At 35.4% G+C, this 27,912-nt stretch overlaps 1 protein-coding gene across 1 annotated transcript in view; it reads left to right on the top strand.

Moving 5' to 3' along the window:
* The window catches only part of LOC136829608 (uncharacterized), a 576,969-nt gene extending 554,357 nt beyond the window's left edge, over window positions 1-22,612 (top strand). Inside the window, 6 exon segments of the mRNA XM_067088454.1 lie at window positions 1,166-1,474; window positions 3,248-3,463; window positions 4,511-4,616; window positions 13,567-13,651; window positions 17,859-17,931; window positions 21,770-22,612. Of these exon segments, the coding sequence (XP_066944555.1) occupies window positions 1,166-1,474; window positions 3,248-3,463; window positions 4,511-4,616; window positions 13,567-13,651; window positions 17,859-17,931; window positions 21,770-21,894 (914 nt within the window). The 3' untranslated portion in view covers window positions 21,895-22,612.
* The last annotated feature ends 5,300 nt before the right edge of the window (window positions 22,613-27,912 follow it).

The following is a 27,912-nucleotide window of genomic DNA, read 5'->3' as shown; positions in this document are numbered from 1 at the left end:
CGTTATTTTCACCGTCTGGTATCGTTAGCGAACCGTTATCTTGAATACAAAACATCTATATGGAAAGTCTACATATCGTTAAGTATCATTAGCGAACCGTTATATTGAATACAGAATATCTATATGGAAAGTGTACATATCGTTAAGTATCATTTACGAACCGTTTTATTGAATACAAGGTATCTATTTGGAAAGTCTACATATCATTAAGTAATATTTGCGAACCGTTATGTACTGAATACAAAATATCTATTTGGAAAGTCTGCGTATCGTTAAGTATCATTAGCGAACCGTTATATTGAATACAAAGTGTCTGTTATGGAAAGTCTATAAGTATCATTAGCGAACATGGTGGTAATACCGTTGCCCTTATAACCACCGCACGGTGTTAATACTCTCATAGTTATTGTCACCGAAAGATGGTAATACTCACTGTTTTAAATTTGGCCCGGAACCAAAACACAAAGGAAGTTTATACCCAACATACACGGCGCACGCGCGCACACACACATATATTTATAATATTGTTCTGCAACTTTATGTTACTCATAAAAGAACTCAGTTAATTTTGTTAAGAGTTAAAACTTTGTAGTATTGATTTCTCAGCGTATGATAATACAAACAGAAATAAAGGAACCTTTATGGGCTGCCCGCATTATGGATGGACATGTCACAAGTCATCTGTGCTTGTTGTCCTTCCTAAGAATCCTTACCATCCCACTAAATAAAAGAAGCTCTCCCTCCCTGTGAAGTGTAGTCATCCTTTTTTCTTGAATTACTTGTTGTAGTTCCTTCTCCAGTGCTTTATCAATAACGAATTTCATTAATAAGGCAATCTTTTGATTTTCTGTGATTTCCTTAAAATTATTTCTTAAACAATGATTTCTATTTGCAGCATTTTTCCTCCAGGTATTGATATGTTAGACATCTCTAATTGTAATTCAAGTTCTTGGTTACGTGCAGCTTCTGTTGAATGTTAATTAACCTATGCAGTATTAGTATCTCCGCTCCTTTGCAACTGACGTGACAGACTCTTTTTGACCAGTTATTTTACTAATATAAATATGCAAAAAGCAACGTGTATCCAAGTATTTTTGGGCGCATACAATATGCTAAAATGTAATATTTGAAAATTTTATGTGTTTTTTTATTTACTTCCCACTAGTGGTCGTGTATAGTTGTGACGCCCTGGCTTCATCATGCTCCGCCTGCGTGGGCGTCAACGCCTCCTTCGAATGTGGCTGGTGTGAAGCTTCCGATACTTGCACCACTCATGCCCACTGCACGGGTACATCCTGGATCAGCCATGGGCGGTCGTGCTACAGCGAAGATCATCCTAAGAAGCTTCATCGAGACTCCCTACAGACTGCTGGAGTTCAAGACAATCCTCTGGTAGGCTTAGGAGAGCCGATGGAAAAGCATCCTGATCATCCGCTTGAGTCCCACTTGGAAGACTTAGAATTCTCACCTGAAGGTGAGGCTCTGTTCTTTTGATTTGATGAAACGGTTTACCAAAAGCGAAACTTATTTTGACACTGCAGCTGGAGTTTAATTTGCCAAACGAACAGGAGGCTTATGTTTCGAACAGAACGAGAGTCGTCCGCCACAAGTTTAACAGACTTGTGTATGTTTATATGCAGTTTGATACTTTCGTCTGTTCTTCATTCTAATCTTTGCCTGATGCACCACATATCAGTCTAGTATCATCATATATCATTTCAATTAGTATTGTTCTCGCTACTGAAGGTAATACTCTTTACAGAAACCTAGCTTAAAATATGACTGATCATTTTTCAGAGTGTTTTTCGAAAACAATAAGATAGTCCTGCTTCTCCTAGTAATCTGCACACTTCTTATAAAATGTACCCCAGTCCATGTCTTGATGAAGGCGACAGTTAACCTGACACGACGGAATCCAGTTCGTTCATTCAATTCTATTCAAGTCTTTATGTTATGTTCTGTCCTTAGTTAAGATTTTTCACCCCTTGTGTTAGAGTATGTTTCTGTCCATTTGTGAAAATACAGTTTAATTTTTAAACTAGTACCTGTTCTTATTTTAAGATAGCTTCTAGTAAGTACGTTAAAATAGACTCTGGTCATTCTGTTAAAGATGTTTCTTACTATAGTTACCTTCATTCTGTGTTGGAACGACTGTAATTCTGTTCCTTCTGGCGCAATAGTCTTAGTTACATGTGCTAGAAACAGCTCTGGATTAACCATACAGCAAACTAAGCATATGCTTTGGACCTCAAGGGAAGAGGTCCCTCACAGTTTTTTTCCTATGCCATATTTACACTGCTATATTTACAAAAGTTGCAGCTGAAACAGGTCCCACAAAAATGCGCCCACAATAATTGAACAAAATACATATACAAGAATATTTTTAATATATAATAAGATATTAATATTAATATTATTATGGTAATGAAGAGATTAAATAAATAGTTTAATCTTGGGAATACAACAGAACGGGAATCTAGCAACTGCCATATGGTTTAGACTTGTTTTTATTTAGAATCAGGGCCTCTAGAGGTCATAATCCTGCCCAGGTAGGGGGAAAAAGGTGTTTCTTATACCACAAAAGAGTACTTCTTCTATTGAGATAGTCTTCATTTCTTTCGTTTAAATAGACCCTAATACATTTTTTGGCCCCTCGGTTATGAGAAAATCTTGTTTACCTTTTAAGAAAAGATCCATTTGTTGCTATAGCAAACTCCACCCCTTATAATTAATAATCTTCAGTTCTTACAGCATTTGTGTATCATATTCTTACGTCAAAAATAATTACAAGTTCGTTGAAGAATACGTCAGTCCCTGTGCTGATTTTCGTCCCTCTTGTAAATTTATTGTATACCGGGAGCTTTTGTGGTCAAATAGACTTCAGTCCTTGTGTAAAAGGTTTCCGCTCAGTTTCCCATTATGTAGGGAGCTAATCGTCGAAGGCAACTAGAATATAAAAGGTAAGAAATTAACCCAAAGCATATTGCGTATATTTAACAAATATGCACACACACACACACACACACACACACACACACACATATATATATATATATATATATATATATATATATATATATATATATATATATATATATATATATATTGTTTAATTTTGTAAAGTTTTGACTTTTTGTAAATCTCCAAGACTGTCAATGGCACTATCCCCAATCCCAAACCTCCCCATACCAGTGTGTCCACATAACCCTAACCGCCCTCTCACCGGACTTCTCTGAACTCACAACAGATCTGGAAGCGATGGATAACCTACTCGACAGTCCACAGATAGAACACCTGATCGAAGAAGATCAAGCCGAGGCCGGAGGCAGAGAAAGAAGAGGCAAAGGCCAAAAGAAGAAGAATGGTAAGAAAAAGAACAATGAGATCCTCAGGAGCGGAGAAGCTGGCATGACAGATGAAGAAGCAAATAGTATGATCAATGATTCAGAGGACACAAGCGTTGGTAAGGAAAAATCGTGTTTGTCACTTTGTTCGTCATTATAAAAATGCTAATAGTAGTGCGTATGTTTGTAATGACATGATTGAAATGGGACTGGGGAGGTTCTTCCTTGTTTTACGTTAATGTGGGTTTAGGTGTCATGGGCATTCAGTGTTAAGTGGTCCTTGGGTACTTGCGAATGCGTCTCTTTGTGTCCACTGTCTTTATGCAAAGGGATGTATACTCGTAGATGGGTAGGTCTGAGTGGGAGTAAAGGAGATTATGTGTATGCCTAATACGCCTGCTGTTATCAGATGATGTTTTTTTATATTTATATGATTCTCGAAATGGATAGCTGGGGACTATGTGCTTGCATTTGTTTATGTATATTTTCGTGTACCTGTTAATTTATACATATGGGTGTGGAACTATGTTGTGCAAAAGTAGAATTTCCCATGATTAGCTCTTGGGTATTTGTGGGAGTCACTTAACCTAATATTTTCCCTTAATCCTCATGGGAGTTTTAGAGATATGTATTTGTTCATTGCTTAGTCCTCAACGAAGTCAAGCATAAGATAGACTTGCACTTTCATGTACCTTTATTTTATCCTGGCGTGCTGTCGTAGGTTCAAGCCTGACTTAACTGTTTGTCCTTTTTTTAAAGCCTCTTCCCTTTATTAGTTTCCCTTTCTGATATGACTATGCTTTTATCACTTTGTTTATCTGTCACCTAATCAGTTTATATCACACTAATATCCAGGTATCATTCCCTTCTCCAACTTACCTTATTATCCTTCCATCCATTTTCAAGTCCCTAATTTTTAATGGTCTCACTTTCTTTTTGATTATTATTAAAGCAGTCATATTAATGAGTCTAGTGTTCTTATTGGTAATGTACCCATCTGTCAACTTGTTGGTATTATTTAATTTTGTATTTCATTCAAAGCCTCGATTTTTAGAGGTTAAGCTCTGTAATAGCCATGAAATTATCGCTTCGCTCCTTCATTCCGCTGTTCCTGTATTATTTAATCGCTAACTCATTCGCATCATTTATATCTTGTTGTGATGAAGCTCGACTCGGGACCAGCAAGAAGAGTGGAAAGAAAGCCATGAGAGTCAAGAGCCGTGGGAGATCCTTCCTCCGCCTACCTCAGCATCAGGGACTCTTTATAGCACGGTAAAACATTATTGTTATTATTATTTAATATTAGTAATATTAGTAGTAATGATATGAATAAATAGATCCGTTGAGCATTACTGCTGGTGATGTGTACGTTATCGTGTAATCTCAGCAGGATGAGATGGTTGATGCTGACCATCTTTCCAGCTAAAGGCGATCACATTTAGACCTTTGGAGAAGACGCCCAGGCAGGGTCTATGTAGACCGGTAGCTTCCGTAATTTTCAGCAAAGATTTGATGGGTTGAAACACCACGTCTGTCGGTTATTTTGACTAATATGTTCGTGTTCTCTCCTGTGATAGTCAGCCCCTTGCTTGTGTACATATTAAAGAAAGTGAAAGAGACCTTTCTTTCACTTTGTACTGTACCCTGAAGACGTATATATCAAATACACGAAAGCTCTAGGTACTGATGCCTTTTATTATTTCTTTTGACTTTTGCAGTATTGTCACGAGATCCTTTTGGAAGTATAGCATTTATGTGTGTGTGTGTGATGTATATATATATATATATATATATATATATATATATATATATAGAAATCATCAACACACAATCACGTGTGGAACAGAAATAAATTTCTGACTCACGTCAGGGATCGAACCCAGGTCTCTCAGGTGGAAAGCAAGGGCGTTATCCACTGGGCCATACAAGTCTAAAAGAAGCTGGAACCTGAGAGCAACTGCACCCAAGGAATTACCTGGGCAAGCTAACTGCTTGCATACCAGCGAGTTTTCCCCAACTTCCCGACTCAGCAATGACCCAATAGACAACATTTCATCCGAATTATCCCTTCTGACATCAACACACAATCACGTGTGGAACAGAAATAAATTTCTGACTCACGTCGGATCGAACCCAGGTCTCTCAGGTGGAAAGCAAGGGCGTTATCCACTGGGCCATACAAGTCTAAAAGAAGCTGGAACCTGAGAGCAACTGCACCCAAGAATTACCTGGGCAAGCTAACTGCTTGCATACCAGCGAGTTTTCCCCAACTTCCCGACTCAGCAATGACCCAATAGACAACATTTCATCCGAATTATCCCTTCTGAGTGAATAAGATAGAAATCATCAACACACAATCACGTGTGGAACAGAAATAAATTTCTGACTCACGTCGGGATCGAACTCAGGTCTCTCAGGTGGAAAGCAAGGGCGTTATCCACTGGGCCATACAAGTCTAAAAAGAAGCTGGAACCTGAGAGCAACTGCACCAAGGAATTACCTGGGCAAGCTAACTGCTTGCATACCAGCGATTTTCCCCAACTTCCCGACTCAGCAATGACCAATAGACATTTCATCCGAATTATCCCTTCTGAGTGAATAAGATAGAAATCATCCACACACAATCACGTGTGGAACAGAAATAAATTTCTGACTCACGTCGGGATCGAACCCAGGTCTCTCAGGTTCCAGCTTCTTTTAGACTTGTATGGCCCAGTGGATAACGCCCTTGCTTTGCTGAGTCGGGAAGTTGGGGAAAACTCGCTGGTATGCAAGCAGTTAGCTTGCCCAGGTAATTCCTTGGGTGCAGTTGCTCTCAGGTTCCAGCTTCTTTTAGACTTGTATGGCCCAGTGGATAACGCCCTTGCTTTCCACCTGAGAGACCTGGGTTCGATCCCGACGTGAGTCAGAAATTTATTTCTGTTCCACACGTGATTGTGTGTTGATGATTTCTATCTTATTCACTCAGAAGGGATAATTCGGATGAAATGTTGTCTATTGGGTCATTGCTGAGTCGGGAAGTTGGGGAAAACTCGCTGGTATGCAAGCAGTTAGCTTGCCCAGGTAATTCCTTGGGTGCAGTTGCTCTCAGGTTCCAGCTTCTTTTAGACTTGTATGGCCCAGTGGATAACGCCCTTGCTTTCCACCTGAGAGACCTGGGTTCGATCCCGACGTGAGTCAGAAATTTATTTCTGTTCCACACGTGATTGTGTGTTGATGATTTCTATCTTATTCACTCAGAAGGGATAATTCGGATGAAATGTTGTCTATTGGGTCATTGCTGAGTCGGGAAGTTGGGGAAAACTCGCTGGTATGCAAGCAGTTAGCTTGCCCAGGTAATTCCTTGGGTGCAGTTGCTCTCAGGTTCCAGCTTCTTTTAGACTTGTATGGCCCAGTGGATAATGCCCTTGCTTTCCACCTGAGAGACCTGGGTTCGATCCCGACGTGAGTCAGAAATTTATTTCTGTTCCACACGTGATTGTGTGTTGATGATTTCTATCTTATTCACTCAGAAGGGATAATTCGGATGAAATGTTGTCTATTGGGTCATTGCTGAGTCGGGAAGTTGGGGAAAACTATGGTATGCAAGCAGTTAGCTTGCCCAGGTAATTCCTTGGGTGCAGTTGCTCTCAGGTTCCAGCTTTTTTAGACTTGTATGGCCCAGTGGATAACGCCCTTGCTTTCCACCTGAGAGACCTGGGTTCGATCCCGACGTGAGTCAGAAATTTATATATATATATATATATATATATATATATATATATATATATATATATATATATATATACATATATACTATACTGCTACAAGGATCTCGTAACAATACTGCAAGAGTCCGAAAGAAATATAATAATAATAAAAGGCGTCAGCACCTTGAGCTATCTTGTTTTTTATATATACGTCTTCAGGGTACAGTACAAAGTGAAAGAAAGGTCTCTTTCACTTTCTAATATATATATATATATATATATATATATATATATATATATATATATATATATATATATATATATATATATATATATATATATATATATTGGGACATGTTTCGAACAGTACTCTCGCTCGTTATCAGCCTACAAAATCAAAATGACAATTCTTATAGTAAAATTCAAAATAATGCAGCAAAAATTACTATAAAAATTATAAGAATACGTTTAAGAGATGGCTAATCAAAATAAATAAGTGAATAAAATATAAAATAAAGTATTGACCGATAAGCAAAAAAACGGTTTTGTCATGCGGTCTTAATTTTCCTTGTACGTCTAAAAAGTTACGTTTTGACTCACACTTTCTGAATTGGGAACGTTTGTTTAAGGCTTTACAAACACATGATTTTTATACCAACAATCCCAAAGGCTGCTCGTATGATTATTTAAGATTAACACTTAAACACCTTCCATTTTCGTCCTTCTACAATTATAAACCAGAGACCAGGTATTTACTTAGTACTGGCGAGTTTAATATCATTCAAAGTCTAGCTAAAGACACATCCATTGTGGTTACAAAACCCGATAAGGACAACGGTGTAGTTTTGCTGAATAAGACAGAGTATGTTGAGAAAATGGTAGACATCCTTAATGATCAGACCAAGTTCCAGGTAATTAAAAAAGACCCTTTCAAATGTATTGTGAATTTAGAAGATAAAGTCAATAGAATAGTAGACAAGCTATATAAATCTGGTCGTTTTCCTAAAGATGTTTTTCATGGCCTTCAAACATCCGTGTCTAGACCAGGACGACTTTATGGACTCCCAAAAGTCCATAAGGAAGATCACCCATTAAGACCTATTTTATCAGCTGTTGGAACTGCCAGCTGTAATATCGCTAAATTTCTTGTTCCCATCCTTGCCCCGTTAACTTCAAATGAGTATACCTTAAATGGCTCCTTTCATTTTATTAACTGCCTGAGAAACTGTAATTTTAATAATTGTGTTATGGCTTCATTTGATGTGAAGTCTCTGCTTACTCAAATTCCACTGGATGAGACGATTGATATTTGCCTAAATGAGTTGTTTAAAAATGATACTGTCAGTGGGTTTAACAGGTCGCAGTTAAAGGAACTTTTAGTGTTAGCTACCAAAGAATGTTACCTTTTGTTTAACGGTTTGTTAAATATAAGCAAATTGATGGTGTAAGCATGGGGTCCAGTATAGGACCATCTTTGGCAAATGCATTTATGTGTTTTATGGAGAAAAAATGGTTAGACGATTGTCCTTTAGTTTCTAAGCCAGCCCTTACTGTACAGGAGGTATGTTGATGACACCTTAATTTTTAAGAGTCATGACCAGATTCCTCGTTTTTTGGGAGTACCTTAACAGTAAGCATATTAATATAGAATTTACTTGTGAAATCGATGATAATCATTCGCTTGCTTCTCTAGATATTCAGGTACAAAATCTTGATAATAACTTTCACACCTCAGTCTTTAGAGAGCGTACTTTCACGGGTCTTATGTCTAAATTTCAGTCAGCTACACCTTTGAAATATAAGATGAATTTGATATTGACGCTAGTAACGAGAGCATATCAAATTTGTTCTAGCTTTTTGAATTCGCATGGAGAATTTGAATTTCTAAGGTCACTTTTAAAAAACAATGGCTCTCAGTTGAATTACGTAAATACATATATTGGTAAACAGCTTTCGAAATTATAGGTAAACAAACAACTCGAAACTACCGCTACTGTAAAGAGACCTGTTATTTATTTACCTTTAACTTTTACTGGAACTCATAGTTACGATTTAAAAAAGCAATTAATTTCTATTTTGTCCATTGGTTACCCTCAGCTAGATATCAAAATATATTTCACTTTGCAAAACAAATTAGGTAATTTCTTTAAAATTAAAGACCCTGTACCAACAAGCCTTCAGTCCAATCTGATCTATAAATGCCAGCGTGGTGGTTGTGATGTCACTTATGTTGGAAAAACTACCAGATCAGTTGGGATGAGATGGTTTGAACACCTAGGTAAGTCATATCGTACAGGCAATTATCTTTCAAGGCCTAGTTACAGCACAGTTAGAGAACACAGCGAGGAGACGGGTCACCCTTTACATATTGATGATTTTTCTGTTTTAACCACTGTTCAGTTTGCTACAGATCTCGACATTTTAGAAGTTCTGCACCCCATCAAAATAAAGCCTTCTTTGGCTAGAAATGTGGCTGTAACCTCACTTTTGTGTTTTTAGTCTGCGTTTTACTGGTTTGTATCTTGATTGTTGTGTCTTTGTACTTTCTGTTTTTGTGACTTAAATTTTTTTTTTTTTTGCTTTATTTTATTTTATTCATTTATTTATTTTGATTGGTCATCTTTTAAACGTATTCTTATAATTTTTATAGTAATTTTTGCTGTACTATTTTGAATTTTAATATAAGAATTATAATGTCCTCATTTTAATTTTGTAGGTTGATAACGAGTGAGAGTACTGCTCGAAACATGTCCCAATAAAGTTGTATAAAATGCTGTTCCGGGTTCTGGCCTTGGTGTCCTTACTAATTGCAGATGGCGCTTCCCTGCTGGTGTATCCATTGCTGTGATTATATATATATATATATATATATATATATATATATATATATATATATATATATATATATATATATATATATATATACACATACACACACACACACACATAAGGGCCGGAGCTGGGATTTTCACATGCCTTGTGGTCGTATACTCAGTTTATATGCCATATCACGTTTTCTTCGAAGTTTGCTGCATACATACATAAACACTCACACGCACACACACTCACACACAAGTCTTTTTTAGCTTTGACAGGATGCGCTAAAGGCGCCTAATTATCAGTGAACATCAGAACTGCTGGGTTTCACAGAAAAGATAAAAAGAATAGAAGCACAGTCTCATAATACAGTATGGGAAAGTTTGTACTTTGATATATATATATATATATATATATATATATATATATATATATATATATATATATATATATATATATAATAAAGTGGAAAGAACCAGAGAAGAGAGATACGTGAGTGGAGGTCAGAATCGCCTGAGGAGATAGGGGATAATAGGAAAGAGATTGTGGTGCCGGCAGCAGCAGAGGTGTGTGGGAGGACAAGTGGTAAGCAGCAACAGGAAAAAGAAACATGGTGGTGGAATCAAGAGGTTCAGACAGCTGTGAAGGAAAAGAGCCATAGCCAGAAGAGGGTGGGAAGAAGATAACAACTACCAGACAAGAGAGGAGTATAGACGGACAAAGAGGGAAACAAAGAGAGTGGTAGCGACTGCAAAGGGAGAAGCCAGGAGAGAATGGTATGAGAAGATGGGAACACCGGAAGGAGAAAAGATAATCTACAGAATTGCAGAAGCGACAAGAAAAGACAGGCAGGATGTAGGAGAGGTAGGAATTGTTAAAGATGAAATTGAAAATATCTTGATTGAGGAAGAGGAAGTCAGAAGATGGAAAGACTATTTTTCTCAACTATTAAACAATGAGAATGAGTGTGAAGAACTGGAAAATGTTCCTCCAGTAGAAGGACCAATAGCAAACATCAGAGTGAGTGAAGTCGAGAATGCTACAAAGAAAGGAAAAGTAGATAAGGCTGCAGGAAAGTCAGAGGTAACGATAGAAATGATTAAAGCATTGGGAAATCTAGGCAAAGAGTAGGTGCACACACACTATTGGAAAAGATCTGGGATGTTGAGGAAATGCCAAGGGACTGGAGCAATAGTTGGATGATTAAAATGTATGAACAAAAAGGAGACGTGTTAAACTGTGGGAACTACAGAGGAACAAAGATTTTGGAGCATGTATTCAAGATACTAGAAAGAATAGTAGAAGGAAGGTTGAGAGAGCTGATAGATATACATGAGCAGCAGTTTGGGTTTATGAAAAGAAAGAGCACAGTGGACGCTGTTTTTATAGTAAGATGAAGTCCGACAGAAGTATCTAGAAGGAAACAGGAAAGTTTACTTGTGTTTTGTGGATCTTGAAAAGGCATATGACAGGGTACCAAGAAGAGTAGTTCTATTGGTGTTTGAGAAAGAGAGGAGTACCAGAGAAGTTGGTGAGGTTAGTGAAGATGATGTATGAGGGTGCAAGAACTACTGTACAAACAAAATATGGGGAGACTGAGACATTCCCTGTGGAGGTGGGCCTCCGTCAGGGATCAGCTTTGAGTCCATTCTTGTTACTCGTCGTTATAGACACACTGACATCAGAATTAAGGAACAACGATGAGCGGTGAGATCTGTTGTTGTCTGACGATTTAGTCATTATAGCAGACACAGAAGAAGAACTGCAAGAAAGGTTTTTAGCATGGAAAGGAGCCCTAGAAAGGAAAGGATTTAAAGTGAACATTGGAAAGACAAAGCTGATGACTAGGAGTAGAGAAGGACATGAAGAAGTAAACATTCAAGTGGAAGATGGTACAGTGCTAAAGCAGAACAATGAGTTTAACTATTTGGGATCAATAATAACAGAAGAGGGAGCTACTGAGAGTGAAAATTGAGAAAGGTAACTGGAGTTGTTTTAGACAAGAAAATGTCATCAAAGCTCAAAATAAAGATTTATAAGACAGCTATCAGGCCCGTACTATTATATGAGGCAGAAACCAGGGCACGTAAGAGGAAAGAGGAGGGGCTGTTGGAAAGAACAAGATGAGGATGGTGAGATGGATTGCTGGAATATCACTGCTGGAAAGGAGGGAGAGTCAAGATATAAGAAGAATGTGTGGTATATGTAATGTAAAGTAGAAGGCTAGGCAAGCTCGTTTGAGATACTATGGCCATGTAATAAGAAGAGAGGAGGTGGAACCAATCAAGAGAGCTAAGAACATGCCAGTGATGGGGAGGAGGGGTGTGGGGCATCAACGGATCAGATGGATGGATGTGGTGAGGATGGATATGAGTGAGGTGGGACTGGTGGAAGAAGATGCAGGGAATAGAAATAGATGGAGAAAGTTGACTCGAGCGGCCGACCCTGCCATACAGTGGGACTAATAAGGTCGAAAGAAGAAGAAGAAATATATATTATAATATATATAATATATATATATATATATATATATATATATATATTATAATATATATATATATATAATATATATAAATATATAATATATATATATATATATATATATATATATATATATATATATATATATATATATATATGTATGTATATGTGTGTGTGTGTGTGTGTCTGTGTGCAAGAGGAACATATTCCATCTAGTCTGTTTTACTGCAGTAAAATCAAACTATAGTTCCCCATACTGTATTATAAGTTTGTGCTGCCATTCTTTTATCTTTTCTGTGGAACCCAGCAGTCCTGATGTTTACTGATAATTAGGCGCCTTTAGGGCATCCTATCAATGCTAGAAAAGAGTGTATCTCCCGAGGCAACGGTCATTTTCTTTATGTATCATTCAGAAATTCAGAAGAGATGGAATATCCGGGAAATATTTCTGTATGACAGAAATAATTATATCTGAGAAACATTTGGGCTCTCTCTCTCTCTCTCTCTCTCTCTCTCTCTCTCTCTCTCTCTCTCTCTCTCTCTCTGATGACTGCAGAATTTCTTATCATATTATATAGTATGAATGACCTTTGCATCACAGAGACTTTAAGGATTGACGAATGGATGATTATAGTCGCAATGTTTTGATCACTAATGAGAAATATCATCATCTTTCTGTGTCTTCCTTGATATTTATTTTTCCTTATACTCTCCTTTACATTATAAATTCTATTTCGCCATATTGTGCCATTACCCAGTCAGATTTATCCGCAGAGTAAAGTTACTGTTAACTTAATTACCCGTTTCCTTGAGAACGGGTAATTACATCAAGAGTAACATAAACTAATAAAACAGTAAATATTTCTCAGAAGTAACTTTAACGAATCATCTTAAGAAAAACAAATAATTATGAATGTGTGCCTGGAATTCATGTAAAATTATATTAATTCTTATGAAACTTATGTTTTGTTTCTTAATTCCAAACATTTTCAGTAATTCCGTTCAAATTTTGTTCATGTCTTTGCCTTCCAACCATGTATTCTACTTGACAGGTAATTTTTTTCTGAATAGTTGCTTAATCTATCGTCTACAGCCAAATGTCAGAACTTGACCTATCGATACTGCAAACTCAGAAGTTAAGGAATATTCGTTCCTCTTATCTATTTCTGCTGTGGGCGTCATCAACTGCCTTTTTTTTTATTTCTACTTTGGTCATGTTTGCATTTCTGTTGCAGGGACGACTGGAGGTTGCACACCGGACGCCAGTATTACGTCCCAGTTACTAAGAAGACACTCATCAACCTGGGTTTCGTCAGACAGGTCAGTTAAAAAACACTTACAGCAATGCTCTTAGAGTCCTAAAATCCGCAAAGGTCATGAGTGCCGTGGATGCGACACGAGGAGGTCTCCTCGACTTTCCCCCTTTTTAGTATTTCTTTCTCCCTCTTCCATTGCATCACTTGTAGTCTTGTACCAAGGTCCTTGACTTATACAACACCCTGGCCCCCCGGACTTCCTTCGCGTTGCGGAGCAACGGTCTCTTTTCTCTCTTATCAGAAATTAAATTTTGGGTTATTTAAGGACTAACAATGGTCTCGGTGACTTTCTTGACTACATACTAATAATTTACCATTGACTCCAGACTCATTGGCTAACTCTATATCTTCCTATTTGTTTATATATATATATATATATATATATATATATATATATATATATATATATATATATATATATATATATATATATATATATATATATATTATATATATATATATATATATATATATATATATATATATATATATATATATGTATATATATATATGGTATAATATAATATATAATACAGTATAAGAAAAAACCACAGGAAAATAAATGTCAGACGACCCGTGCCAAGCTTTTTCGCAAAATGTTTATTCCTGCATCGTCGGGGCATAAATCTTGGAGGAAATCCAGGGCACAAGTGAGACTCAGTTTGGAAGAATAATGAAAGGGAAACAAAATGAAGTGCAGAAACATCATCCGGGATAACTTTAGAAGAGTGGTAAATGGAAAATGAAAAGAACAACAAAAACATCAAATGGTTAATTGTCGAAGGTTAATAATGGAAGAGATCATACGGGATAATCCTGGAAAAACCGTGGCCACCTACAGACTCTGACTTTGACCGTCGTAGTAGGCCTGCGCTTACGCTTACCGAGATCTAATCTACGGTAAATAACTGGGTTAACGAACAAATGTTTTAGAATATTTTTACTTGAATATTTCTAAAACGAATATATTTTATTTATAACGAAGTTTAATCATTTACTGAATACATACTTACATTCATACTTGCAGAGAGAGAGAGAGTGAATGAATTTTAATTACGGTTGAAGACATTAATTTACGACAACGGGAAAATAATTCATCTTATGACAATTGAAAAATAATTCACTGACACATTTTTGCTGCTAACCTTTCCACGCCAGCACAGAGATAGTTAGCACTGGCGCATTTTTAACATACTGCGGTTCCCCAATAGGCCTATAAGTATGCAGTTTCAGTTTGTGACCAGTTTATCCATGGCTACCGAGAGAGAGAGAAAGAAGGCCTTGCCATGAGCCCCTTGAAATCGGAGCGCTTTAGGATTAGTGGGCGGCCTACAAGGGAATTTTCCTACCTGGAAACCCACGTCACGTACTGTAGGTTGCTAGACAAAACTAATCAGTTTCTTCCAGGAACTTGTAGAGTGAGGTCACGCCAATAATCTACAATTTTTTTGCATAAAAATAAAGAAATTTAGGTGCTACTTTGGCGTGTTATCTACACGTTCAAAATATCTACAACGTCGCAATTCTACTTTGGCGTGTTATCTACACCATTTCGCCGTCTTTTCCGAGTGTCCTTCATCTCGCCACCACATTGATGACATGGTGAAACACTTTGTTCTTCATCTAAAAGCCCATGTCTTCTTAAAACAGCCAAAGTCTTAAATTCGTCACTGGTTTCATTGTAGAATTCCTTTGCGAGCATCTTAAAGGCTTTGCTACAGACTAAGTTACAGAATAAAATTTTTAAGCGAATGTATAAGCCAAAAAATTTAAGAAATGTAAATGACTGCCCTATTTTTATCTTTTAAGAAAGGATACAACATAGAAATTAGGCTTGTTACCCAATTAGATAGCAATTGGGAAATTAGGAGGCAATATAGCTTGTTACCCAATTATGAATTTAACAAACGACACAACAAGCTATTTCTTAATCTAGATCTCAAACCAAAGTAGTTGCATGGCATGTAGATAACGAACCTGTGTAGATATCATACCAAAGTAGAATCGTGACATGTAGATAACACGCCAAAGTAGCACCGAAATTTAAATGCTTACAGGTTTCAATCATCTGTGACAATGCCTTATAAGTGTTGTGTTCCTAATTGCCAAGGAAATTATAGAACGTCGGAAAAAATAACTGTTTTTACATTTTGTATTCAACTTGACTTCTGTGTCTGTCTGTTTAGGTCAAAACTTGTAATTCAATTTTCAACCTTTTCCCTTCATCCGATGGACTTGAAATTTTGCATGGTTACTAAATCGCGGTTGACAATACTGTACAACCTTACATGATCAGTAGGTCAGCAGTGACCTCTAGTGATCTTACAGTGGCATCTCCCAGTATCTCAGGATTTGTATGAAACTCTTTAGATTTGTCATACCTTCTTTGGCTCAACAGGATATCACATTCAGTTTTGTTAGCTACAACCATAAATTGGTTACAGTTTTGGTCAAAACTAAAAAAGTATAAAATATTTTTTTTTCTTATTTTAAACACGTTTTTATTAAAATGCACTAAAAAGTAAAAAAAGAATTTTTTTTTAAGTAAAAAATAATTTTTTGAGGCACACCAGGATTTTCTTACAATAAATCATGTCAACAAAAATAAAAGCGTGGGCGCCAAACATGGAAGGAAATGCTTCAAGAAAAAAAATTATTTTATTTCTTGTAGCATTTCCTTCATTGTTTGGGGCCCACGCTTTTAATTTTGTAGACATGATTAATTGTAAGAAAATCCCGGTGTGTCTCAACAAATCATTTTTTTTTCTTTTCAGTGCATTTTAATAAAAGAGCGTTTAAAAAAAATTTTTATTTTTATTATATTTCATGAGGCAAGAGAAAGGCGAGAACAGTGGCTATGCTCTTAAAAGAAAAGATTTCACTCCAGCCAATTTACACGCCTCAGTTCAAAACAAGAAAAGCAGAGCGTGTGATATATATGATGTGTGTATGTTTGTAGAATATAAATCTGTATGCGTAAATTTCTGAATTCAACGACATCAAGTTTATTTCCCAGCACTAACTGCATATATTATATCTGTAGACCTTTCATCTCTCACGAGTGAATATTCTTACAGGTTTGTGAAAGACACTTCCATCCACATGACATTACGCCGGATATATCTGTTTTTGATGAAAAACTACTGTGCTAATGCAGCGGCCACATTTACGGAAAAATGCTGTATCTTCTTTCCTGCCTAAGTGTCCCAATTACCTGTTAAGAGGCAACGAATAGAGGAGAATTCAATTAAAGTAGCTCTCATAAAAAGTATCCTAGATGCTCAAGGTTATGAGAAAACATTAGATTTAATGACTTACAGCAGACTGAAACTTGATAAGTACTGGAAAATTATTCACGACGAAGAGTGTGTGTTATTATTATTATTATTAAATAGAGTGTGTGTTAGTAACCCATACTTCGTTATCGCCTCATCCTAAAAAGGTAATCTCGGTAACAGTAAATCATGATCAATCCATTCAGGCTCATATCAGTGTTGTCCCTGTACAAAGGTAATTATCTTATACCTTCGTATGTGCAGGACACAAATACTCTGGAAACAATTTTGAGTGAATTACAAAAATTCGACAGGCGAGGTAACACCTCTGTAAACCCAGTTAAAATAATAACTTTTGTTTTGTCATTGTTACCGCTTATAAAAGACCAGTCAGTCGAGCATTTATTGCCCTTGAAATTATTTTGTGACCAATTGCTTTTAATGATACTGAGTAATACTGTGTATTTCCCAGATCTTTGAATTTCTTCATCATTGTTATAAAAATGTCTCCTCGCGCATACAGATTCATTAGCGGTAGAAAATGGCTTATTCTACCAAGTATTTAAACGATTCAACGCATTGTCATATATGAAAAAAAACCTTCAGTTCGGAAATTGGACAACATACTTTAAGTCTACTGGAAGTGTAACGAAGAAAATGAAGCTTTCAATTCTGACATGAAGCCACACCATATTGTTGACACTGCTGCAACACGCATATGAAGCTGCAGACTTTAGTATGTGGAGCATACTTGGTCAAAAGAGCTTGCAGGAAGGGTGAAGCAGCGATGCTAAACTTGCTTTGGTGTGTGCGTGTTTAACAGTGAAGCTATATTTTTCCTGATGAACATCAGTAAGATCTTGTGTAGAATTTGAGAAATTTTTAAAATTTCTCATATCTTGAGCTTAATTATTTTTTTTTTTTTTACTATTCCAGGTGATCTATGGTAGTCTAGCGGAGGAAAAGAGCAGGACTGTTCTCATCAATGGAGCTTGGAAGAAAGCAGCAGGTACCTAAAACTATCGTTGATATATCTGTATCTAGAAACTATTTGTAAATGAGAGTGGGTTCCACGAGTAAGGTCGTTTAGTCTTAATTATAGTGTAGGATCCCTTCATCAGGTGTTATTACTTTACTTTCCAAGAGACAGAGCTACTTATAAATTCCGAAACACCTCTCAACGCGTCACTTCTTAAAACTTACGTGTCTATTACTTCAAACTTTTCTCTTGGTGGCTGACTTCATGATTTCGTTTTCTAGTGCACATGGAATGACACGGGTAAGAATTAGTTGTAATACCGGAGTGCGGTAACCCCAGTTCTTCGGAGTCTCTACGAGATGTGTCACATTCTTAGTCCTAGAATCCATGCTAAATCTGGGCGTGCTTCATGTGATTTTGTGCCACTGGTCACAATATTTGGCTAAATAATATTACCGAAATTCTTATGGAATGTTAGTCTTTTACTTATTCAAGTGATTGTACTTATTAATGTGATTTTAAGATCCTGGTAACAAGGTTTGACCAAATAATATTACCGAAATTCTTATAAAATGCTAGTTTTGTACCTAGCATTGCTTATCTAGATCGGCAGCTAAAGTTTCTGAGGAAACGACGCTGACTCTTGGTTGTAGAACCCAAGTGTCAGTTTTCTAAAAGCTAGAAAGTATGTTCAAGGAATTATCGATTTTTAGTTTTTTACAGTTTTTGACTGGTCTATGTCTAAATAAACATTTCCTGAAATATTATTGCTAAAAAAAAATTTTAAATGTTTTTTTACATTTTTGTTCACCGTATTTACCGGCATTGAGCGAAAAATTGTCGCAAACTTTCTGTATGACTTTTTAGGTGGAAGTGAGAAATATACTTTACTTTCCTACTAAAATACACATTATCTACCATAAAGACTGGTTCTCTCTCAAAAAAAAAAATATAATATCAGAGTAAATATGTATCTATGTATCTCGATATCGCCCTGTGAGCGACATTGAGTGACAAATTGTCGTACAGTGTCTGCTAGACTTGCCAATTCTGGATAGAAGAAAGTGTGAAATTTACTTCAGTATCCTATTAAAACTACGATAAGAGTCTGTTCGTTCTCTAAAAAAATATCAAACAAAATATAAAAAAGTAAATGTATATCTATATGTATCTCGATATTTTGAACTCGTTATCACAAATTTACCGTGCTAAATATTGGACATATAATATTTTAAATATCTTGACATATTTTTACTGCGTAATTTCGGAAATATAAAATTCTGTAAGTAGGTAACAGTTCCAAACAGAGCGTCGGGTTTTACCAATGAAGTTAATAAACAATCTCGATTTATGTTTGGTTCTGGTTCAAGCGGTATCCTAGTGCTTTGTGACGCATTTCCTTTTCGGATTTTCTTACGTGTAGTGCATTCACACAACTCCATTGCCATAAGCAAGAGAAGTACCACCCTTATGAGGGAGGAATTTGAACGATTGCATCTCGTAAGTTTGTTACAAGAGAGGGACGAAGCAAACGGGAATTGTCTGGCCTGGGATAGCAACAACACCAGAACGCCCATATCTAAATTGGGGATCAGTTTTCATGTATTAGTAATATTCAGATTAGTGATATTGGTAGAACTAAGTAGTGATCACTATTTTTCATAACATTATAATAATTATATAAGACCACAAAGCTTGATTTTACTGCAGTGAGTCGTCGTCTGACACGTGACATGTGTAGGCTTGGTTGTTCAGCGTTTGTGTACTTTATCCTCGCAGTTGTTTGTTTATTTGCCTCTCCAGTATCTGAACGGAAAACATGTACAGTGGTAGCGTATATAGGTTATGTAGAAAATTTCTATTGATAGCATATACTTTTATAGGTTATGAAGAAAACTTTTGGGCGAGTGTAAAACGATGGGAGCAAACCTTTCCTAGAATACCATGTCCTGGCCTAACCTCATTAGGGCATTTATTTTTGTAATTTATTACGAAAAAAATTCGCACTGATAGCAAATAGTCTACTATTTTTCATAGGTAGCATATACTGTTTTTTATAGGTTATGGAGAAAACATATTGATAACATATATAAAAGAATTTTTAAGAAAAAATTTTGCAATAATAAATATGTGTAATATATGTATATATATATATATATATATATATATATATATATATATATATATATATATATATATATATATATGTAAATATATATGTGTATACTGTATATGTATGTGTGTATATATGTATATATCTTTTACTGTAATACAACGGTGTAGTATGAAGATAAAAAATGCCCATAGAACACTATTTGAACGTTGCAACCATATATTTCAAGCACTACCTTCTGTGCCCCTGTTCACTGGTAAAATATGGACAGATGATGTGTTACAAGAGTATATATACTGTCACACCTACATATGCTTTGTATATACATTATACTCTTGTAACACATCATATGCCCATACTTTACCTGTGAACATGGGTTCAAAGGAAGTGCTCAAAATATGTGGTTGCAACGTTCAAATGGTGTTGGGCCTTTTATCTTCATATAATATATATATATATATATATATATATATATATATATATATATATATAGATATATATTTGTGTAATATATATATATATATATATATATATATATATATATATATATATATATATATATATATATATATATATATATATATGTATATATATAGATATATATTTGTGTAATATATATATAATTATATTTATTTATATATGTAATATATATAATTATGTATATACATATGTATACTGTAAATATATATATATATATATATATATATATATATATATATATATATATATATACTGTATATATATGTAATATATATACATATATATGTGTATATATATATAAATATATATATATATATATATATATATATATATATATATATATATATATATATATATATATATACTGTATATATATACATATATATGTGTATATATATATAAATATATATATAAATATATATATATATATATATATATATATTATATGTATATATATATATATAATGTATGTATGTATATAATATATATATATATATATATATATATATATATATATATATATATATATATATATATAAATGTAAATTTTAGGTACCATATAAATCAAGAGAGAGCACATTTCTATTCATTTGATTATATTGAAAATTTCATGGCATATTTCTTATATGACAAAATAGTTTTTGTGCAAAAATCAGCCTTCTAACTGTCATAGTTTCATAGTTTTTTCAAAAATAAAAGCTTATAAGTCCAAGAAGGCTGAACCAAATTCAGTGAAACTTTTACAGAGTGTAGTATAACTATATATCTTGATTCTGTACGTGGGAAATTCATTTTTGAGTGAAACTTTTTTTTTTGCATATTTTTAAAGTTTTAAAATATTTTTTTATATTTTTTTATCAGATGCAAAAAACTTTATATTTTTATCAGATGCAAAAAAATTAACTTAAAAGTCGAATTTCTAAGTATTCCATGATGAAAATTTTCATTATTAGTTGAAGAATAAGTGGTAAAAATTTGAAGCAAATCTCTTCATTCATAAGGTAGTTATAATCACTTGCTTTATAATGGGGCATTGTGGAGTCAGCGCTCCCCTTCAGACATCTTTGGTTCTTGTTCTAGTCACTGTACGTATGACTGACCATACTTTTTAGGACCATAACTTTATGGGCACAGGTGATGATTTGTGTCAGATGTTCTGCTTCTTACGTCACCCCCTTGAAGGTGAAATTTGTAAGTCGTGACACATAAATGCGTACACACTGTATTCCAACAAGGAGCATGAATGACAAAAGCAAATATATTTTTTCTCCACAGGCTATTTCGTTGACCTCTTTGAGAAAGTCGATCACGACCCCGTCACCTCACTCATCACCACGAGCAGGAGGGTCTTCGAGCAGATTCTCGTACAGCTGACACCTCCCGAAAGCGACAGTGAATAAAAACAAATACATGCGATGGTACCAGATAAAGTGATGACGCTCCTCCCAAAGTTATCACTATTCCTACAAATTTTACTTAACAGAGAATGATATACAAGAATCATCAATTCCGTTGCCTTACATGCAAGGAATAGAATATCCTACTTTATCTATCATTGAAAGGGCGATGAAAGTATGTTGTAAAACAGTAATGTAATTTACATGACTGGTTTATTGTTTTAAACTGTGTAGAACCATCATTGTCATCGACGCCAAAAGTTAATTATTTGCTTATTTACTGTACAAGAGGAAAAACAATCTTGATAAAAATATTCAACTAATGACGAAAGGCGATCATATTGCGCAGAGGTGTGATCTTGTATATACTGAATGGCGTCTAGTCTGCCTTAAGAAAGGGTGATTTTTCATAATACTATGTTAATAAAGATTTTATGTGTTTTCAGGAAATGAGCATATCAAAATCAGGTTTGATCGGCTTTAACAAAGCCGATACGTTTTACTACTTTTGTACCATCATAGATATCCATCAAGTTACTTTAATTTAAGCTAAAATAGGCCACATTATAATTCAGTTCCCATGTAAGTATGCTAGCTTAGTGACACTGTAGTAAACTATGTGCAGCATTCTTGTTAATCTAAGGCACGTTTATTGTATATCTAGGGTAGCAATAACACAGAGAAAACATTTTAAGTTATTGAATAAAACATTGTCTCTGGAGTTAGTTCTCATTTATTTTTCCAGTGAACCTCTACCTTTGGACTCAGTGGAGTCTAACACTGTTTGTTATTCAAGTCTTGAATGAATACCAGCAAGCATTCTGATGTTAAACACATTAATGTTGTGGCTCAACATTTTGCGTCTGAAACACTGTGGCATCTGACAGTTTGTTGACTTTCACTGAGGGTCTTTTCCTCCTTTCTCATTAGCACTTGAGTGTCATTGAATAGACACTACAGCTGATCGTAAGCGGTAAAAATGCAAAGTTATTTAACAGCTGAAACTCTCCGCGTGCGACTACATATGGAGTGACCAGTAACTTACTGATGCTGTCAGCATGACCTAACGTAACCCAACAATCATTACCTCACCGGCGATCCTCCAGTAACTGCACTCCTGCGCACCCCTCAATCTGCACCGCCGCCGTCCCACAGACAATGCAGCTAACGGTTATATATGCTGAAGGGCACTCAAGCTTTGTTGACATATGCAGTTTTGCTGGTTAACTGAATGAATGATTTAATGTCACCTGGCGTCGTTACTTCAATGGTCATTGACAGCAGTCTTGATCGTAGTCTTGGTGGAGGTGCTGCGTGTGGGTACCATGTAAGTATTCTTTTTTTTTTTCTTCACTACACAGCGCCGACAGATCCACTAAATATTTATGAGCATTATGTTCATGGTCTACACTTTATAAATTCAGTCATTGTTATAGTTACTGTAACGGAGAAGGATATAAAAAGAATTGATTACGTGAGCCCTACAAGAAGCAATCGTGTGCCATACATATCCATAAATCCTGAGAACATTCATTTCCAAAACAGCATTTGTGTCTGCCTGGTTTTTCTGATGTGCACCACATAAATATTATATATATATATATATATATATATATATATATATATATATATATATATATATATATATATTATATATATATATATATATATATATATATATATATATATAAGAATCAAGAATCAATTCAAAACATTTTAATTAACTTCATTGGGTATCGTGGCAGTCGGAGAAGACGATAGAAGTTACCAGCTAGTGAAATGGCAAAATTAAACAAAACAGTACTATTCCATTAAATGGGCACAGTTTTGTTTTTGTAGCACAAAAAAAACGGGACAAACGTGAAAAAGCCGGACAAAACTCACAAAAGTAAAAAAAGCAGGACATTTTGCTAACTTTAAAGAAAGCGGGACTCTGGTCACATTACACGGTCAGAAGGACAACAGTTATTCTTAAAAGATACTTGAAGAAATGATATTTCATTGTGAAAACTATTCCAGTCTGAACACAGGGAATAGGCTCTGAATTAAAGTGTCTTTACTGAATTCAGCTTAAATGTCAAAGAGCAGTTACTAAAAAAGTTAAGACCCAAACCAGTGTAAAAATACCTGTGAGAAATCTCCCATTACAACGCGAAATATTTATGTCTTAAGAAAGGTAAATGATTATTTGATTCTATTTCCATCGTAAACCTAATATTCTCATGAAAATTGTTGACAAACTCTTTAAACAATAAAAACGTGTCATCTACAAATCTTCTATAAAAATTGGGCCGATTGGCTAAGAAACAGTTCTTCCACACCATTACATATTGCCTAACTGTCTATTACTCGCATCTCTCTCTCTCTCTCTCTCTCTCTCTCTCTCTCTCTCTCTCTCTCTCTCTCTCTCTCTCTTCTTCTCTCCCCTTTTATTTTCTCTGACGTCGTCTTTGACTTCTGTTCTCTATCAGTTAGCAATCAAACCTCTTAACAGTAAGTCCGACAAAACTTTTTTATTAACTTATTTTTTTAATTTTAGCTTAACGAATGTTATTTTGCTATCCTTAAATCAACGGTAGATCGCAAACTAACTTATATTTAAATAAAAAAAAATTTGATTCGAGTGTTTGTGACCCTCACAGGTCATAAAATTTTGTAGCTGGAATTCAAGTGCTTCTGTACCTGAGGTTTTTCTGGGCAGCGCCCTGGCATGTCGTCTGAGAGATCCGGGTTCATTCCCAATGCGTCAGAAATTTATTTCTGTGAAACACGAGCTCATGTGTTCGTGAGTTCCATCATATTCACGCTAAAGGGATAGCTCGGGTGAAATGCCTGCTGGATCAGGAAGTTGAGCAAATTTTCCTGGTGTGCTAGGCGGCAGCTGTCCTGGAAAAACTCAGGTACAGAAGTACTTAACTTCCAACTTCTCTTCTGACTTATGTGGGTCAATGGTAGTACCCTGGCCTGGGAGACCTGGGTTCGTTCCCGATGTAATTCAGAAATTTATTTCTGTGAAACACGTGCTCATGTGTTCATTCATTCTGTATATATATATATATATATATATATATATATATATATATATATATATATATACATACTGTAATATATATATGTGTGTGTGTGATAATCACATTAACTGGTGATTTGTTTATCGTACAACACCACAGGTGAGAAAAGTAAGATTTCACCTGTGGTTGTGTGATTTTATTTATATTATATATATATATATATATATATATATATATATATATATATATATATATATATATATGTATGTATGTTTATGTATGTTTATATATGTGCGTGTGTATAGGCCTATTCTTATTAGAGACAGGGTAACAGAAGTAAGCAGCATATAAAATCAACTATTTCTTTATGTAAGTTCTCTGTGTTTTAAGTAATGGTTATTATTTCTTGTAATAATAGCTATCCAAGGGCTTCGCTGAAAGGCACGCCTTGAATGAAGGTAATTCACGGTATGAAGTTTTCAAAGCAGTTGAAGTTTCTTACATATAGTATCATATCCATTGATTAGAATGAAATACATCTCTGTACAAAATGACACAAGTATTTTAGTTATTAAGCAAAGTCTGTGATTATATGGACACGATCCGGCATTTCCATTATGCAATGAATAATAGAGCGAATATTATAGGCCATAGCCCTTAATATGTAATGGTAAGCAGTATCGACGGTAAAATTCAATACTCGAAAATTTTAAATATCTTTTTGTAATATAGAGATCTACAGAGGAAGAAACAATGGATTGGAAGTAAATGCAATTCCCCCGTGTGCATAATCGTGCCGCCCGTCGCAGTGATATTAGCGAAACGTCTCGGTGAAATTATGTCATCGTGTTTCATCATAAAGTGTAACTACAGTTGGCACTGCACTGGATTTGCACCTTGTTATCAGTTTTAGCAGAATCGTCAAAGTAAAACGATGAACAAACTCGGTTGTTTTCGTTTTGAAAGACACGAGAATAGTCTACTGTGAATCATGCACCTCAAATCGTCCGGTCAAACTCATAGAAATATCTTATATAAAAATCCGAAATTTCAAGGTTTATGCGAGTTTCCGCAACAGTATAAACAACCATTTAATTACCCCAAGATAAACATGATAATGGGCAAGATTGCCACACAACTTTAAAAGACGAGTTTGGATGCTAAGAATGACGTCTATATCTAGACAATGAAGAAAGGATATAAAATCCTCCTTATTAAGATAAATCATATAATACTGTTGTTAGCCAAGGTCATTCCCACATCATAGGCTACTCGGAATAGTATCAGTCAACGGCTTCACTGTCGAGATGTTAGACGCTTTCAAAAAGTTCCTATCATAAGAAAGCTGCTCACTTGATTATAAGCACGTTGATGTCGAAACATCCTTAAATGAGAATATTGCAGACTTATCAAAAAGGTCGATAAAAAATGAAAACTTATAATAGGCCATAACAGGAGGCTGAATAGGTATCATTTTCTCGGCCTACAAAGGGTTCTCATAGCATTAAACTGTAAACATTCTGTGACAATAAAAACTTGATAATCAGCAGTCGTACTATCAGTAGAAAAATTAAGCAATACTTTCAAAGTCTTGTTTCAATGAAATGATCCTGACATCATCACAGTGAAAGTTTTTTTTTTTTCTATCAGAACCTACTGTACAATAAAGTCCTTCCTTGAGAGGTGACCCATTTCACTATTATTTTTTGCGCCAATGTATTCATAAATAAAACGAATGCTGTTGGGCATATCAATATAGAAAAGCAAGAGATATGTAGGAATATATATTTTTTTCAACACTGAAGCTATATTGCCTAAAGTAGATGGCGCCAGAGGAAAAATAAAATCTCAGTGGCCACTAGCACATTCTTGAACCACTGAATCGTGGGTAAACCCGCTGTGCTGAAAACTTTATGAGCAAAGCTGCCTCATACACCCACGCAGAGGGTGTATGCACTCCAACGCCTTTCTTTTCTATCCAGCAATTTTTGTCGTCCTTCCTTTTCCCATATTAGCTTTTTCGAATTATACACTCCCTTCAGCAACCTACCGTCCTCTTTCGAGGACAGTTAGCAGGCAAAATACGCACCTACGCCCACTGCCCTTTCCCTTGCCGTACTCTTTATCTCATCCATTCATAAGTCACTACTTTTTTTTCTAAATTACAACACCTGACCTTCAGTTCCACCAATGAAAATTTTCAGCCAATTGTAGCCTAAGAAATATAGTACTTTTGCTAATTCCATTAGTTCTTCTTTATAAATACTCGTAGCTAGATTTGTATTGGTTCGATGAGTCAATATGCAACATCTTTGTAAAATACCCAGTTGCCTACAAACATTTCACAAGTTTGTCAACAATGCTATCGCTAGGCTAAATCCTCAGTACTATACGCATAGCATCTTGATTATATCTGCCGCCATGCTTCTTTATATCACACCTTTCTTTCCTTCAGCACGTTGTCCTCGCCTGCTTTCTCAGTACCTTCCTGCCTACACCTTTCTAAACATAGTTATGGCAGGCTACGAAAATTCTTACACCCTCTAGCACAGCCCTTTGTTCTCTATATAAAAAACCATCGCAACTTTCAACTTCCGTTAAAGAAACCTCAATGACCGTGATTTCCTGCCCATGTCGATTTGTCTTGGATGCTTTGAATACTATAGATCTTCCATTCTCCGCTTTCATTCTATTTCTTCTCGCGCTCCCCAATCTATTCCTCCTTTTAGGACACTAGTTTGAAAACCTTTGTCTATTTGTTGGAATACTTTTGTTAGTTTTTAAAGAAAAATAGAAGGATACGGACCTGAATCATCCAAAACATGAGACGTCAAAGTTAGTCATTTAACAGTCACCGACGTCATTATTCCTCGGCCCTCCGTGTGCAGATCACCAGTCGGATTCATCCATATTCATTTGTTTGTCTATAAAGCGAAGTCCGTTTATGTGAAAGTAACATGAATCAGGGACCTATACAAGTGATTGACTCAGCATTGCCAGGAGACCAGGA

The sequence above is a fragment of the Macrobrachium rosenbergii genome, chromosome 44 (genome assembly GCF_040412425.1).
Source record: "Macrobrachium rosenbergii isolate ZJJX-2024 chromosome 44, ASM4041242v1, whole genome shotgun sequence".
Lineage (NCBI taxonomy): Eukaryota > Metazoa > Arthropoda > Malacostraca > Decapoda > Palaemonidae > Macrobrachium > Macrobrachium rosenbergii.
Note: the sequence above shows the minus strand (reverse complement) of the source record. Positions and strands in the feature narration are given on the sequence as shown.